Source organism: Motacilla alba, chromosome 6, assembly GCF_015832195.1.
Source record: "Motacilla alba alba isolate MOTALB_02 chromosome 6, Motacilla_alba_V1.0_pri, whole genome shotgun sequence".
In the NCBI taxonomy this organism is placed as follows: Eukaryota; Metazoa; Chordata; class Aves; order Passeriformes; family Motacillidae; genus Motacilla; species Motacilla alba.
Window position 1 is genome coordinate 20,198,827 of NC_052021.1, and position 16,617 is coordinate 20,215,443.

The 16,617-nt window shown below is 35.0% G+C and overlaps 1 protein-coding gene across 5 annotated transcripts in view; it reads left to right on the plus strand.

Moving 5' to 3' along the window:
- Positions 1 to 16,234, plus strand: part of MYOF (myoferlin) — a 63,419-nt gene extending 47,185 nt beyond the window's left edge. For 2 of the 5 annotated variants that reach the window (XM_038140638.1, XM_038140637.1), the window contains 21 exons: positions 131 to 229; positions 529 to 690; positions 1,201 to 1,366; positions 1,970 to 2,046; positions 3,482 to 3,538; positions 5,417 to 5,428; positions 6,249 to 6,347; positions 6,979 to 7,104; positions 7,865 to 8,020; positions 8,109 to 8,200; positions 9,325 to 9,495; positions 10,016 to 10,164; positions 10,386 to 10,525; positions 10,808 to 10,896; positions 10,978 to 11,073; positions 11,659 to 11,800; positions 12,113 to 12,212; positions 13,091 to 13,284; positions 14,513 to 14,622; positions 14,939 to 15,086; positions 15,527 to 16,234. In XM_038140638.1, the coding sequence (XP_037996566.1) occupies positions 131 to 229; positions 529 to 690; positions 1,201 to 1,366; positions 1,970 to 2,046; positions 3,482 to 3,538; positions 5,417 to 5,428; positions 6,249 to 6,347; positions 6,979 to 7,104; positions 7,865 to 8,020; positions 8,109 to 8,200; positions 9,325 to 9,495; positions 10,016 to 10,164; positions 10,386 to 10,525; positions 10,808 to 10,896; positions 10,978 to 11,073; positions 11,659 to 11,800; positions 12,113 to 12,212; positions 13,091 to 13,284; positions 14,513 to 14,622; positions 14,939 to 15,086; positions 15,527 to 15,562 (2,421 nt within the window). In that variant the 3' untranslated portion in view covers positions 15,563 to 16,234. Of the gene's footprint in view, positions 1 to 130; positions 230 to 528; positions 691 to 1,200; positions 1,367 to 1,969; positions 2,047 to 3,481; positions 3,539 to 5,416; positions 5,429 to 6,248; positions 6,348 to 6,978; positions 7,105 to 7,864; positions 8,021 to 8,108; positions 8,201 to 9,324; positions 9,496 to 10,015; positions 10,165 to 10,385; positions 10,526 to 10,807; positions 10,897 to 10,977; positions 11,074 to 11,658; positions 11,801 to 12,112; positions 12,213 to 13,090; positions 13,285 to 14,512; positions 14,623 to 14,938; positions 15,087 to 15,526 lie in introns of those variants that run through there. The other 3 variants (XM_038140639.1, XM_038140640.1, XR_005257363.1) reach the window with 2 other exon arrangements.
- Positions 16,235 to 16,617: the final 383 nt, after the last annotated feature.

Below are 16,617 nucleotides of genomic sequence, written 5' to 3' on the forward strand. Positions count from 1 at the left end.
TATGTGTAATATACTAAGACACAGCATATATTCTTACACTGTGAGACATTGTGGGAAAAACTGTCTTAGTCGTTGCAGGGTATTTCATCTAAGATGAGAGAAACTAATACTCATGTTTGTGTCTTAACAGGGTGGTACCAACCTTCCAATTCTTCCATCACAAAGGGCACCAAAGCTTTACATGGTCCCTCAAGGAATCAGACCAGTAGTTCAGCTCACTGCTGTTGAGGTATGGTTACTCTTAAACTAACTGAATACAAGTGCAGTCTTCTCATCCTCTGGACAGAAATTTTTTTAATTTACTTACAGAAAACAAAAACTATTCATAATGAGAAATACTCTTTTCTGTAAGTGTTTGTGAATATCACTGTTTCCCTTAATTTTCCTAGAACTAGAACCTTGAAATATTTTGCCAGACATACATTATTATTGAAAAGATTTCATTTCTTCTTTCCTACTTTTTGAGTATTATATTAAACATATTGATATCCCTTCCCACTTTTGCTCATATTGGATTTTACTTTACAGATTCTGGCCTGGGGGTTGCGAAACATGAAAAACTACCAACTGGCACCTGTTATGTCTCCAAGTCTAATTGTGGAATGTGGGGGTGAAATGGTGGAATCTGTGGTGATCAAAAACCTCAAAAAGACACCAAATTTTCCATCTTCTGTTCTCTTCATGAAAGTTGTACGTTAAAAAAACCTAGATGCCAGCTATCTATAGCAAAATAAGTTCCTCCATAGTTTTAAAGGTCAAGGATTTTTTCTGAGTAGAAAGACTCACACATCCTTTTTTGATTTACCATGAGAAATTTATGATCCTGAAAACTGTCATAAAGATCACGTAAACATGTCTTTACAGTCACTGGTAGGTTGCACAATTTTATATGCACAATCCAGTGCATTAGATATTTTTTGTTTGAAAGGGCATCAATTTACCTACAGATATTTGGCTATTTTCATATTGCTAGATGGGTGCTGTGCAAGAGTCAAGAAAATTCAATATTTGGGGCAATTATTCTTACTGACTTTTATTGACTGATAAGATTAGAAGTTTTCATTCACCATACAGCCACAGAACACAGAACACTTCAATATTAAATAAATGAAGTAACAGCTCTAAATTAGGGGGGAAATCTTTATGCTCTCTTTTTCTTCTGTTTGTATTGTAAAAAAACCTCTAACTTTCTATTTTTAGCTGTTACCGAAAGAGGAGCTATACAGTCCATCTCTTGTTATTAAAGTAATAGACCACAGACCATTTGGACGGAAGCCCATCGTGGGACAATGTACTATTGATTTACTGGAGAGCTTTCGCTGTGACCCCTACACTACTAAACAGGACATTGCACCTCAGCTGAAAGGTAGAGAGCTGGAGAATAAAAAGTTCTGCCTTCTTGTGAGATGCTAGAATTACCTGCCTGTTTACTTTGCATGCTGTACTGATGGATAGCCATCTCATGTTGTGTACTTAGGTGGAGATAGAGGCTTTTCCTTTCAGATAATACTGACAGAGAGTATTAATTAGTGTAACATTCTGTGAAGCGTAAGAGGGCATAACGCAAAGGCGAGTCCACTCTTGGACTTGTGCTCATTCCCTGAAGTTCCTCTTCAGTATCAACTTGGAAGTTAACTACCTGCAGATCACCTCAGCACTAGTGCCAAAGAAATGATCCAGTATTCCAGCAAATATGGTCTGAATACAATGGTGACATTTCCTCTACATTTTTTCAAGTACTTTTAATTTTAATTCTATATATTTGAGAAATGTTTGCATATTCTGCACAAAAATATTTTGTCTGTTTTTAGCAAAAAGTGGCAATTAATTGCTTTCTTTAGAGGCTCAAACATATAGCCAGTGAATTATTTTACATCTCTGTAAGTGTCTGGGTTTAAATCTGATGAAACTGTTTAGTAAGATATTTTTTTCTACACCATATTGCCTTAATAAAACCTTTGGCTTACAGTTAGTCTGCTCTCTGCTGCACCTCGCCAGGATACAGTAATTGATATGGAAGACACACAGCCACTGCTAACGGCTCAGGTAATCTTTGAAACTTGATGCTTAACTTTGTTCTTAAGATCTCTGAGGAACTATCTAGACAGCAAAATCGTCAGAAACATATGCAACCCTCTGGAAAGCCAGATGGGAGAAAGTTACTTGGTGACAGGAAAGCGAAGAAAATTTGGTCATAATTTTAATCTTTTTCATATCATGAACAACAAACTATAGCATTTTGTCCTTGGTCAAATTCACCACTAGCTTAAGAATTAATTCACTTGTTCAATAGCTACTGAAAGTATGTGATAGAAGATCACCCCGTTCCCACTGATGGCAGGCAGGCCTGATTTTGCACAGACTGAGCAGTTCTGGATAAAGGAGTTAGAAGAAGGGGTATGCTCTGGTCCTTCAGCCCTTCATTTTATCACAGTCACAGCCTGGCCTCTCTTACCTTGAAGCCATCCAAACCCAATAACACAGAAAAAAAAAATTTTCTTTACTAACACTTCTTTTCCTTCTCTGTTGTGCCTTGTCTCTTTACTGCTCTGATTCTTTCAGGACCACCACAATACAGTTTTATTTTCCAGGTAAAAAATAATTCTACTTACACAGTTTTACTCTTGAGTTGAAATGTGACTGAAGACAGATTCCAAGCAGTACATTTTTAAGGAAAAAAATATTAATTCTTTTAGGACTGTAAAGTGTTTCCCTTGCCTAGAAGGTGTTTTCATAGATTTCTGATGGCCTGTTACATTAAAGGAAGCAGAGAAACTATGCTCTTTAATATATAGCAATTTTGCAGACTCTTAATCCACAATTTTGACCTTTGAAATGCAGAATATTTTACGTTGTTACAGCAGTCCCAAAGTAAATAATTCTGAATTTAAGCTTTTGGACTCTTACTACTATTTGAGTATTTTAATGATTGCCTTGTTCTTCTTTCATCTCTTCTTCCTTACTGTCATCATACTCAGACTGTAATTTAAGTAGATAGATAGACCATGATCTTGTGATTACTGCCATCATACATGTAAATTGCCATTAATATTTAATTTACAACAATCTCTAACCTTTATCTGAAATAGTTTTTTTCTTCTAATATAAGTATTATATATTCTAATACAAGCTGGAACAGAGAACTTTTTTCTTTTGAAATTATAGGAGAAAATATTTAGCAAATAAAGAAGATTTAGCATTTCAAAGTCACCAGTAAAATTGATTATATTTGTGTAGTTTATTTCAACTAAAAAAGGAAAATTTTAAATGCTACATAAGCAGAAACACAATTTCTTTTAGTTTGACATCACCCAAACCAAATATAACATTAGAAACTATGAGAGCATCCATATTAGAGGAATTAAAACTCAGAACAATCTGCATTGAAATAAGTAAAACTGAGGAAAGTGCAAGTGCTATGCAGACAACACCCTAAGGACACAAAATACCAAAATTTCATCAATTACATTCCAATTTCCAGTGTTTAAGCAGTATGTCAACAGCACTCAGCAAAATGGCTTCTCCAACAACAGTGCATGTATGTACCACAGTGATGCATGCAGGTGCCCAGGACGGGCTGGGTGGGGAGCAGTGCTAACCTATGGGGCCTTGAGGGGCTACTTCTCTGGGCAGCTCTGCCAGAGAGATTTTGGAGGAGATGATGCTCACAAGTCCTGCAGGATTAGTTATCTTAAGGTACCCTTGTTCTGAAAAATCTTACTATGCTTATACAATATGTATGAACTATTAAAAACCTCTTTTGTGTGTCAACTTACTTAGAATCTGTGTGATAAAAGCAAAAAAATAAACAGGAATTATTTCACTATGCTATTAATATTTAAACTTTGTTTAGAAGTGTACTTCCTGGAAAATAAAATTACAATTTAAAAAATTCTAACTCTCACTCTTCTAGGAATTCACTGCATCTCTTAGACTTTTTTCCATAATTCCAGATTTTTCAAAAAGATAATAGACAAATGCTCCTGTCTTGACAACTTCATGTATAGCAATGTACAGTGAAGTTACTGGGTACATTTTTAAAAGGACAGTAACATCACATTGTTTTTACCACGTGAATATTTCACTCCAAAATCTCTAATTTATCATATGGCATTTTATTCTGTGTTTTGGCATTCTGTGAGCACATCCTGATTACAACTTTTAGTAACAATAATATCTGAATATTGAAGACTATTATTTGCTCTAGGAATTTTTGAAGAAGATCTTAAAGTTTTGATTTATTTTTCTCCTTAACTACTTCTTCCCAAAACTACCAAGTGCATTATTGAAGAGACATTTGGTGGTATATCAAGGAAAAAAAAAATACAAATCCAAAACATAACCCTTGACTTAAACTCTTCCAACATTATGCTTTGATGAAAGATTCAGAGTTCTACGAAGTATATTTCCTGAAAAGGTTTCAAATTTGCTCTTTGAATTATGATTGAGTAATTATGCAAGCTAACCTTTGCGTTGTCAACATTACAAACAGTATTTAAACAAAGTGAAATTTAAATATAGCAAACTATTCAAAATTACCTCATGAATTATGCCAGTAAGTTTTGCAAATCGCTAATGATGTTGTTTCCACAAAAAAAATTCACTCCAACTGTCTTTGGAAAATGACAGTCCCATGCTAATCTGATAAGAATATGCTGTATTTATGATTTGAAGGTAGACAAGGCTAGTAAAATATAATAGACCTGAACATCCCAGCAAAATAATTATTGAAGAGAACAGAAATGGGAGTAAATGAGAATGATATACCAGAGTGATGTCCTGACCTATTGATGCATTTGGCTTGTATTCATAAAATGTTTTGCATATTTCTTCTGCTTTGCACAAAAATTCATTGCTGATTCTTTTAAATGAAAACATGAGGTATAATATAAAAAGTAGCAGAAATGACTTTGCTAACCATGGCTTCCAGATGGGATGCATGATGCTTGCTCTTAATGGACTAGCGGGTCATAATGATGGTATCTGTGATTTAACAGGTGAAGCATTTTGGATTGTGCATATTGTTTTTACACTTACATGGATAAATCTATAGACTTTTTTTTTTTTGCTTTTTTTGGTTATGTGAAGAACAAAGCACAGGGTAATAACGTCTTACAGTCCTGAAAACCTGCTTTCTAAAATCCGTGTGTATATAAATATGCATGCTCCAATTCAATACCTAGAACATTCTGCTTTTCTGACAGCACCAAAAAAAAATCAAGTTAAATGCATGGTGTCTATGAGTATTCTTCAAAAGCATTTTGAAATTATTCATGTTTGTAACTTACTTTGCACTCTTACTATATACAAACTCCTAAACATTTAAAGCCTATTTAACTGTATAAAATTCTACAAATCATATCCTTACCATTGCTTTTATTTTGCTCTTTTTTTATGACTTGATCCTCATGAGCAGCTCACAGAAAAGGTAATGTATACTACTTCAAAATAATCTACATGTTGCTTTCTCCAATTGAAAACCAATATATCAACACTGCCTACAAATTAGAATTTTAAGCATGTGGATGAGAACAGTAATCTCTGAAACTGTTTGACATAAAACCTACAGTGAACTTGTTACATGGTAGATTTAGGAAAAATAGGCAAGACTGAAATAGGAAGCCCTATATATAAAAAAAAAAACCCCCAACAAACCCAAACCAGCCCCAACAAACACTCACCGTTAATGATTTACAGAACACTTTAAGATTCTCTGTAAGTCCAAACAATCTTAAAAAAATCAGATTTACACAGTGGATGAATAATATTAATTCCATTCATTCATAGACAATGAATGCTATTTATTACCATTGGAAGTTTGTTTTCAGGGGCAAATAATTCTATTATGCAAACTCTGTGAATACAGAAAATAGCACTTTCTTAAACAGTGATGATCAGACTTAAATAATTAAAAATAGGAAAAAACCCACAGAAATACTGTATTAGTAGAATGTATAGATTGCTAGTATCTAGGTCACATGAGGCTTATTGAAGTACTGTTTTTAAGGGGCAAGACTCAACTTCTTTTCAAATGCATTTGGTTAACAACGAGGTGGATCTGCAACTGCCTTAATTAGCATATTCTAATTTTCTTTCAGCTGAATCTTTAATATTACCTAAGTGATAATAAGTTTTAGAGGATATTATTTGTTACTATGCTTAATTGTTCATTATTTCTGCTGTACAGTACGATAGGAGAGAGGCTTTATCTCCCAATAAAAGCTTTTTTTATTTGCTTTTCTTTTAAGGAGGAAGAAATTGTTGATTGGTGGAGCAAATTTTATGCTTCAATAGGAGAATATGAAAAATGTGGACAGTACATTAAAAAAGGATATGACACTTTAAAGGTAATGCTCAGGATAAAGTAAGTTAACATATTTCAGAGTTTATAGGCCCAAGTCCTAATCAAAACTGTCCCCTTTTTTTTTTTAATGCTCTTCAAAATTTAACTATACATGGTTTTCTATAAAGGTTCTTTCATAATTCATATGATTAAATGAAGGTTTTAAGAAGATATCTTGGCTTTTCTTCTACTTACCTACACTCATTAAGAGATGTATTAATAATTTAATCTCACCTTCAGTCAAAGGGAATTTTACTTTTGATATCTTTGGGCACCAGGCAGATCCTAAATAGACATACACATTAAGAAAGTATGAGCACAGGGAATCAGTACTTTTACTGTTTGTTGGCTAAAATTTGAAGTGAGACTACTTTCATTTCTTGTCTAATACAGCTAACAAAGAAGGTAAAGATAAGCATATGACATGCTACTTACTCTGGCTTGAACCAAGCCTAAATGAAGCTTTATCACATGTTCTCCAAAACATTGCCTTTGCTCCCACTTCGATATAAAAATAATTCCAAAAGCTTTGGTTCCCTAAAATATTCCATTGAACATAAAATACTTTGCAGTGCCACTATGGTGGAGCTGATATATATGATAATTTCTAAACTTTCCATTTTTCTTTTTTTAAGGTGTATGACTGTGAATTGGAAAAAGTACCTGAATTCAATAACTTAACAGACTTCTGTGATACATTTAAACTGTACAGAGGGAAATCTGAGGAGAGTGATGATCCATCAGTGGTCGGGGAATTCAAGGTAAATTTTAAATGATGGGCAACAAACAAATGCTAGTTGCAGTCTTTTGTATGTAAGTAGATATTTAAGTAGATCTATATGCAATAATTTCAGCTTAAATACACTTGTGTACATTAGTAGGGGCAACAGATATTTGTAACTACTTAGCTACAGGCCCATCTTTTTCAAGGAAAGTGACAGCTACACATTGCTCACACTAGATGTACTACATGTTAATTGAAAATAACTATAATTCCTTCTAATGTAACCTTCCCCAGTAACCATGGGACACAATCTTCCTAGATAACCTCTCAAACAGGACTAAAATTCCAAAAAGCACATTTTTAGAATGATTTTGGAAAAGGTATTTTGTACTATTTCTGTGTTTCTGTGACTTTTATAGATTAAAATAATGCTAGTGTAGATAAAACCAACCAACCAATCAAAACACCTCCAAGCCTTAAATGATGTTTTTGGATGGAGAAACAAATACAAAGTATTTGTTACCTATTCTTAGCAGGAGCAAAACTGAGCAATTGTTTTGACATCAAAACAGCTGAATTGAGTTAAACTGGCAAAGGATATAACCTTGTCTTTTTAGTGTTATCATCCAAAACCCACTAAAATAAAACAAGGACTTCTAGGTCACTGTGGATCAGGCTGTAATTTTGTTACTCCTTTATAAAACAGAGGGTGTATGTGTAGGATAAATAAGAAAAAAGAGACTTAGCAGAGTGGCTTTTCTACATTCCTCTTGCCAAGCCTTTATACTGTTTTTCAGGGCTCGTTCAAGATCTATGCCTTGCCTGACGACCCCGGCGTGCCAGCCCCTCCTCGGCAGTTCCGGGAGCTGCCGGACAGCGGCCCCCAGGAGTGCATCGTGAGAATCTACATCGTGCGAGCGCTGCAGCTCCAGCCCCAGGACAACAACGGGCTGGTGAGCCTCTCTGCTCTGCTGCACTTGAAATGAAGTTAGTCTCGATAACTGTTTCTTAACAATGTTCTTTTTTTCTTATTTTAAATAGTGTGATCCTTATATAAAAATATCTCTAAGTAAAAAGGTAATTGAAGACAGAGATCATTACGTGCCTAATACCCTCAACCCAATCTTTGGCAGGTAACATACTTTTATGTATTTTCAATTTGCTGTATTTTAGAATGTTTTCCTGGTTTTTAAGGTAAACCATTACTTGAAATATTCAGTGCTCTCTTCATAGTTATATACTGACAGTTAATTGTGAGTAAAATTGCATAAGGTGTTTTCCTTTGAAATCATTAGAAAACACAGATGTTTGGCTAATCTGTAGATTTTCTTTGTCATATGGGTAAATTGCACAAAGTAAAACAATATATATATCTTTTATATATATATATATAAAAGAGAGAGACATATATATTTTATATATAAAATAATATATATAACATACATATAATAATATATTTATAACAATATATAGAATAAAGATATATATAACTATATATAATAATTATATATATAACAATATATATATCTTATATCTGTGTTAGGCATATAAGAATAGCAAAATATGCTTATGGAATACAGAAGAAGTTTTAACTCTGAAAACTAGATGGATCCCACAAGTAATCAGCTTAGCATGCATTCCCAGTACACTGTTCTTTCCATCAAAGGTTAATGACACCACTGAAATATAGGAGTAAAAAATACTAGTTAGGAATGAAAAGTTACATCATCTGCATAATTACTATGAAATTCTAGGTCTGGTTTAGAATTGGAGGAGGATTTTGATAATTTAGAAGTCAGGAGGACTAGAGAGGAGGATTAGAAGGATTTATAAAGGGTTGGAAAAGCATAATTTGCAATGATACACTAAAAGTTTTTAATTGTTCAGATTATGCAAAGAAATAGGCAGCAAAGATACTTGATTACACAAATAACAAAGACACAAAGTAACTTCCTTCCTCAGTCCCAGTTCAAGTTTATGCACAGAAAACATCTAAGTAATACCTTGAGCAGTAAGGGAGGAGGTAATATCCAGAGGAGTAAAACTGAAATTATTTATAAGTGCAAATAGAAATTGGAGCATGAAAGATAACTGCTGCTAGATTTATCAGCACTAGGAGAATCCTTTTAATACCTCCTAAAGGCTATTGCTCAAAAATAAACTACTAAGTGCTTTTTTCAATTTGTATTTTTAAGTTTAAAAATAAGAAGCATTTCTCAAAAGAGCAATAGCCTTAACGGGCAATTTTTATATTTAGAATGTATGAACTCAGCTGCTTCTTGCCTCAAGAAAAGGATCTGAAAATTTCAGTGTATGATTATGATGCATTGACTCGTGATGAAAAAGTGGGTGAAACCATAATTGATCTGGAAAACAGATTCCTTTCTCGTTATGGATCTCACTGTGGCATCCCCCAGCAGTACTGGATGTAAGTAAATTTGTCTGTTGAAAATTTTAATCTGTAAGACCTAGTACCCAATCTCTAAAAAAACCCTTAATTCTATGGTTAAAAAAACAATGCTGTGGCTTCTCAAGGGTATTTGTTGTGCTTGTTCCATCATCTGAATTCCAAGTGAAGTTGTAAATCTTCAGAACAGCCTTCGCTGAAAACCATGGCATCAAATATTGTGATATTTTCTTAATCCAGTAATGTATGTTATTTCTGTTCAGAGTACTCACACTTAACAGAATTTTCTGACCTACTGTTGCAAGTAAATATGAAAGCATCTGAGAGTGTGAATTATTTTGATAAATAAAGAAAAAACACTCAATCAGCTCTGATTGAGCTGATACAAAATTATGTCACTGTATCAAACTCCAGAACCCTCAGTCTAGGCAGTTACAGTGCTGTCCTTTCTGAGCTAGTTTAATAAACACATTTAACATGATGTGTAAATGCCCTGAATGGTGAATAATTTTAGGATGTGTTTCTTTTGCTTTCATAAAAGTTCAGGTGTGAATACCTGGCGTGATCAACTAAAACCCACACAGTTACTGCAAAATGTAGCCAGGTTTAAAGGCTATGCTCCTCCTGTCCTCTCTGAGAATGGCAGAAAGATTAACTATGGCGGTCAAGACTATACTTTGGAGGATGCTGGTGAGTTGGTTCACTTATTTTACATGTATGTCTTAAATTCACATTGATAAAGTAGAAAACTTTCCAATTATTAATGGAATACTAGAAAAATATCTTTGATTTTTCTCCAAGTTGAACACACTTTTATGCTCAATTTTAAATATCTGGTTTTAATTTTTTAAAGTTCAAATGCTAATTCTAGTTCACAAGCCCCTGTTTTTTGCCTATCTATTTTATTTCAGAAGCTAACAAAATCTTGCATCAGCATCTTGGTCCGGGTGAAGAGCGGTTGGCCCTTCATATCCTCAGAACCCAGGGTCTGGTACCTGAACATGTGGAAACAAGAACCTTATATAGCACTTTCCAGCCCAACATCTCCCAGGTACTGTGAGCTGGCTTGGTTATAGTTCCTCGAAAGCAGAAATGGAGCATTCCAGAATTTATGTCATGTTGTTAATGGTGTGGTATTTCTGAGGGGGAAGAGGGCTACAAATCATTATTGCCTGGTTTAAAATGTAAAGCAGGTTAGTCTAGAAACATAATAAAATGCAGCTTTTTTAAGAAATTTTCTATAGAAATGAGAAAACTTATCTGAAAAATTAAGAGGCCATGACAAACCTATATGCAACAAATAATCCCTCATCCATTTTCTTCACTGCTACAGGGAAAGCTGCAGATGTGGGTTGATGTTTTCCCCAAAAGTTTAGGACCACCAGGCCCTCCATTCAACATCACTCCCCGAAAAGCCAAGAAGTGAGTATCCCCACATTCTACACACCTTCTGGCAGCCTTGACAAAGCAATCCAAACCTCTCACCCCAAATACCTCTCCTAGGTACATCCTGCGTGTGATCATCTGGAACACCAAAGATGTCCTTCTGGATGAAAAGAGCATCACAGGAGAAGAAATGAGTGACATTTATGTGAAGGGGTAAGAGCATTCTGTCATGGAGCACTTAAAACGAATAACATTCAGAATGTCCTGGGAATACCTTGACCGTGGATTTCAAATATTATTTGGTTCAGCCAAGTCAAATGCTGACCCCAGAGAACTACAGAAGTGTTGTGAGATAAAGCACAACCAGTTAATGTGTAGTGTAAGATCCCAGAATTTCATCTCTTGAGTTGAACAGCAACTGAAAAGGTAGAGAGTTAGCTTTGGTGCTGCATGGCTTGGATTCTTAATTTTTACATTCCCTCATCTTAATATAAAAAAGCAATAGAAATCAGAGAAATATACTACCAGGCAGATCTAATTTCTCACTAAAAAATAACTCAGCAACTCACCACTGAGTTCTAAGACCACATCACGGGTCTTAGATCAGAAATTCATTTCAGATGTTCCTATTTACAGTGCTAAATTGGAACCAAACTGCAAAGGGTGTAAAAAACTCCCCAGACCTCTGTGAGCAATTCTTACAGCTGGTCTGCAACCCCTTAATGACACACTTCCAGTACAAACAGGCACCAGTGTAATCCCACTGCAAACACCAGACACATCTCTCCATATTTTCAGATGGATGCCTGGTAATGAAGAAAATAAGCAGAAAACTGATGTTCACTACCGATCGTTAGATGGCGAAGGGAACTTTAACTGGAGATTTGTTTTTCCTTTTGACTATCTCCCCGCAGAGCAACTCTGTTTAGTTTCCAAAAAGGTAAGTATTCCTAAAGACTTCAATTCTTAGAATACAGATTCTAGTTAGCCTGGTAATTTGTACCTACATATTGAAAGAGACAAATTGGCTCAGTTCCATTTACTTTCTCACACTGCTGTTGTGAACAGATTCATTTTGCCTTTGGGCCAGAAACAACACACTGGCAACAACAGCAGTCTGCTTTTAGCAGGGCAAGATTATATCTCTTAATACTTCCACCAAGCCCAGAATTCACAAGTAGTAGCAGACTTCAGCTTTGAATGTCCATAAGTAATTTTAAAGGTGTTTGGTATTTGTTTTTTAAAATTTTAGGAACATTTTTGGAGTCTTGACAAGACAGAATTCAGAATCCCACCCAAACTGATCATTCAAATATGGGATAATGACAAGTTCTCCTTGGATGACTATCTAGGTAAGATTTTGAATGAAAGTAGTTACTGTTCTCTCAAAGCAGGATATCAAAGTGAACAATTTTAAATTATCCCATAAGGATTGCATTTACAGTGAGACACTGAGCACGGAAATATACTCCAGCTTTCCTTCACAGTACAGGCTCACTGAATGAATAAGTATCCACTCAGTAGAGGCCTACTGGCAGGTAAACCAAAATACTTTTCACTCAGGTAAACCCTCTCACAAGGCTCATGAAATAATAATATGCATGAAAATTACCTTTGCTTTTTTCTTTAAATAAAATTACTTAAACAAAGGCACTTCAGTTCTAAATAAGAGCATTGACAATAGCATGTAATTTAGGTTTAAGCAATCTACTTCACACTATTATTATTTCCCACCTTTTCTAGAGATACTGCTCTGCATGGGATTCTCTGCCCTGTAGTAAGACTGCTCCAAATTCTTTAGCTTACACACAAACAATACAGGCCTCAAAATCTGAAAACAAGTAGTTGATTTATAACCATTATTAAAGTTTGATAAATTATGCATTTAACTGTCAGAAATTACTTATTATATTGCTGTATTTGGATATCTTCCATTTAGATGTGTGGGGGGAAAAAAAGTCTCTTAAAAAAAAATCAAACAATCTTGCAAGCTCTTGTCGAGCTTGCCGAATCAAATTTATCAACACCAGCAAGAGGGGCTTAAACACAATGTGTCCCACTTCCCTGCCTCACAACATCTTTAGACAAATAAGAATATAAGGTGTCTGTTGATTGCCTTTCCTGTATTTCCTGTATTTCCATGCTTAGAGACAGCAAGGTTGATGTTGAGCTGCTGTGCTGTATGGTTGGTTGTGTTATGCAGTGCTTATTTTTGTATCCACCTTTCTAGGCTTTGTGGAACTTGATTTACATAAAACAATCATTCCAGCAAAAGTTCCTGAGAAGTGTAATATAGACATGATTCCAGAATACAAGGCAGACAGTTCTCAGAAGGCTCCCAGGACTGCCTCTCTCTTTGAACAGAAATCCATGAAAGGATGGTGGCCATGTTATGTTGAAAAGGATGGCTCACGTATTTTAGCGGTAAGGTTATTACTTCTTTTAAAAGTACTCCAGATGTGCTCACCTTTTCTTTCAAATTACAAAGAAAGACTGTAAAGAGTCTCCCACTTAGCTGTTAGCTTTCAGTGGATAGACAGAGGAGGGGTAAATAGGACATTCCATGCACAAGTTCAGGAATTTGGTCTAGCAACAATTTTTTGTTTTAAAATGTGTGTTTAATGCTTAATTTATGAAGTTAGTTTGTTGCTAACTTCGTTTAACTTGAAAGACTGTGGTGCCAGTTGAGTCATGCTACCTTGCCAAAGCAGCTGATGAAGTCATGGGAATGATTCAAGCTGTACCAGGGGAGATTTGGCTTGGACATCAAGAAAAATTTCTTCACAGAAAGGGGTGTTAAGCATTGGAATGGCTGCACAGGGAGGTGGTGGAATCACCATCCCTGGAGGTGTTTAGGAAAGGACTGGATGTGGCACTTAGTGCCATAGCCTAGTTGACAAGGTGGACTTGGTGATCTTGAGAGTCTTTTCCAACCTAAATGATTGTGTGATTCATTAATTTATCACATTATTGCTCAGAAGAACATCAGAGACATTCCAAATGCATTAAAGACAAAAGGAAAATGTTTAAATCCAAAGGATTTTTGTACACAGCAAACAAAATCTCTCTACTGAGAATCCAGACTAGCTTTGTGATTATGTATGCCATCAGAAGACCCAAAGCATCTCTTGTTCTACAGAGAATATAAATGTGTATTTTTAATTTGCAGAATATTAAGCCTTTCAAAGGTGTCTTCTTCATCTTCTTTCTAATGTTTTTGCCTTAAAACTTTATTACTGGAATTTAATAAATAAGGAAAAATATTCAGAAACATTTACAATATGAAAATATGAATATGCAATATGAAAAATTAGATGCATGGTCATTTGGAAAATATGCAGTCCTTGGGCTGCTCTTGGAACAAGAGAAGAACTGGTTTTGTTTTGCTAAATTGGAAAAAAAATTATGGCTTAGAACTATAGATGAACTAGCAGAACAATTTTATGTCCAGTGATTTGGTTTTTTCTATGTGTTTTTTCCTGGTACTATGTTGTGACCTGTCATAATACAGAAATCAGTGTATTTTGAGGAGGAAATTGGAAACACATATGTACACCATGAGCTGATCCCAGCTATTCTGTCTAAGTACCAAGCAAGTCCCATTAGTGCAATTTCAATAAGATGCTTGTCTCGTGCCACATTTTTTCTGAAGGGTAAAGTTGAAATGACACTGGAAGTTGTCAATGAAAAAGAAGCTGAGGAAAGACCAGCTGGTAAAGGAAGAGATGAACCCAACATGAACCCCAAACTAGATCTACCAAAGTAAGATATTTTTATCCCACCAGCTTTAGAAATACCCAGTATCTAGTTACTCTGATGCATGCATCAGACTAATATATTAGTCATCAGTTATCCTTTGCAAAACTCCATTTATCAAAGCCAATCTTGTTTCCTTCTGCAAGCATTAGGATAAAATGCAGGATGGTTTCAGTACTAATGGCACATGTTTACTGCAGCTGCTGTCTTGCATTTCAAAACTGTCTGTTTTCTTCAACCTCAGACCAGCATGTTTTAAAGTGTTATAATCTCATGCTTAAGTTTTAGAGTATAAATAATACTTACTTCTTTCAAAATGCAGCCGGCCAGATACTTCCTTCCTTTGGTTTACAAATCCCTGCAAGACCATGAAGTTTATTGTGTGGCGCAGGTTTAAATGGCTCTTCCTAGGCCTCATCCTCCTGCTGATTCTCCTCCTGTTTGTAGCAGTGCTCCTCTATTCCCTGCCGGTAAGGATTTCTGAATGGTTCTGTTCCTCAGCTGTGGGATGAGCTGAGACAGCAGTCATCACCAGGAGGGATACACTCCTGACTCAGACAGAGTCTGTCTCCTCTGTTTTAGCAGGAGATAGGGATTATATCCTTATAGATATAAAAAAATTCAACTGATTTTTATTGAGAAACAATTAAAATTTAGGTTAAAACTAACCTATTAACTAAAGATGGAACAAGGACCTGCTTTAGAAGAGTTAGTAACCTGCACAATTAAAATAGCTAATAGTTGGCCTAGAGTCTACATTAGTCTGAAAAAAAATTACCTATTGTCACTGTATTTTAACTAAATACATTTCAATCCATTTTAATATTTAAAATGTCTTTTTCAAAATGACACTGAAGTATTTTGTGTACATCATTTTACCTTTCTTGTTTCCTTCCTCCTCCCCCAACAGAATTATTTGTCAATGAAGATCGTGAAACCAATTTAAGGAAGAATTTTTTACCTCATCTTTTTAAATAGTGATGAAATTTCGCCTCAGGCTGTGGACCAAAATCAGCAAGGCTCTCCATCCTTTGTATCTGCTTGTATTTAGAACGGTAAAATAGATAATTAAGACTTTCAATAAGGCTAGCCAAGGTTCAAGAGGTCATGGAAGGTGGTTTTTAAAAACAAGGAATAAGCCACAACCCCCTTTTTTTTTACTTCAGTGGTATCTATACATGGTAAAGTTTGACTTTGCTTTTAAAGTCAAAAAAATTTTCATAAAAATCATTCAGAGGAGCTGCCTGCTATTGCTATCTCTGGTTTTTAACAGATACTTTCTTGAGACTCCTTTTTGTTGGGCACACTTTGAAATTCTGCATTTTAAATTAAAGGAAAACAATCACTGCTTACAATTATGACTACCAAAGAAACATCACACTGCAACTGAAGGGTCATACATTGTTTCTAGTTCCAAAGTTTTCATCATCATGCTGCTTAAAATTCTTATTTGCCATGCTGTAGACTTGACAACACTATACAGGTATCCTGACAAGTTCATAAACATAGAAATGGATTATACATTGTTTTTTAGTATAATTACAAAATTTTAAATAAACTTATCCAGAAGTAAAATACAAGTTTCCCGTTTTCTTCAACTATTACAAACTGCAATTTATTAGAACTTGTGTTTAAGGTATTTTACTGTTACCTGCACAGTGAAGAATAAGGAAATACTTCTGCACAGTTTTAATTAATTTATTAATTAGTTAGGAAATTATTAAAGAAATCTGTTGACTAGTTTCACTATACTCCTTGTATTTAGAGATGATCATGAATCAACACAGGAGGATACATGACCTAGAATCAACCCTTGTTTGAAATCTGATCTGCACAGAGGAAGTATCTCATTTTGCCTCAATCTCCTCTCCCAAGGTAGAGTAAAATATAATCTGCACTAAAAATCAGGTTATAGTCTGTGATTCTATCTCACTTTTATGGAGAGCTGATGCAGAAGCACCTGTGAACATCCTCTGGTCCTTGAAATAACAGAAATCTGCA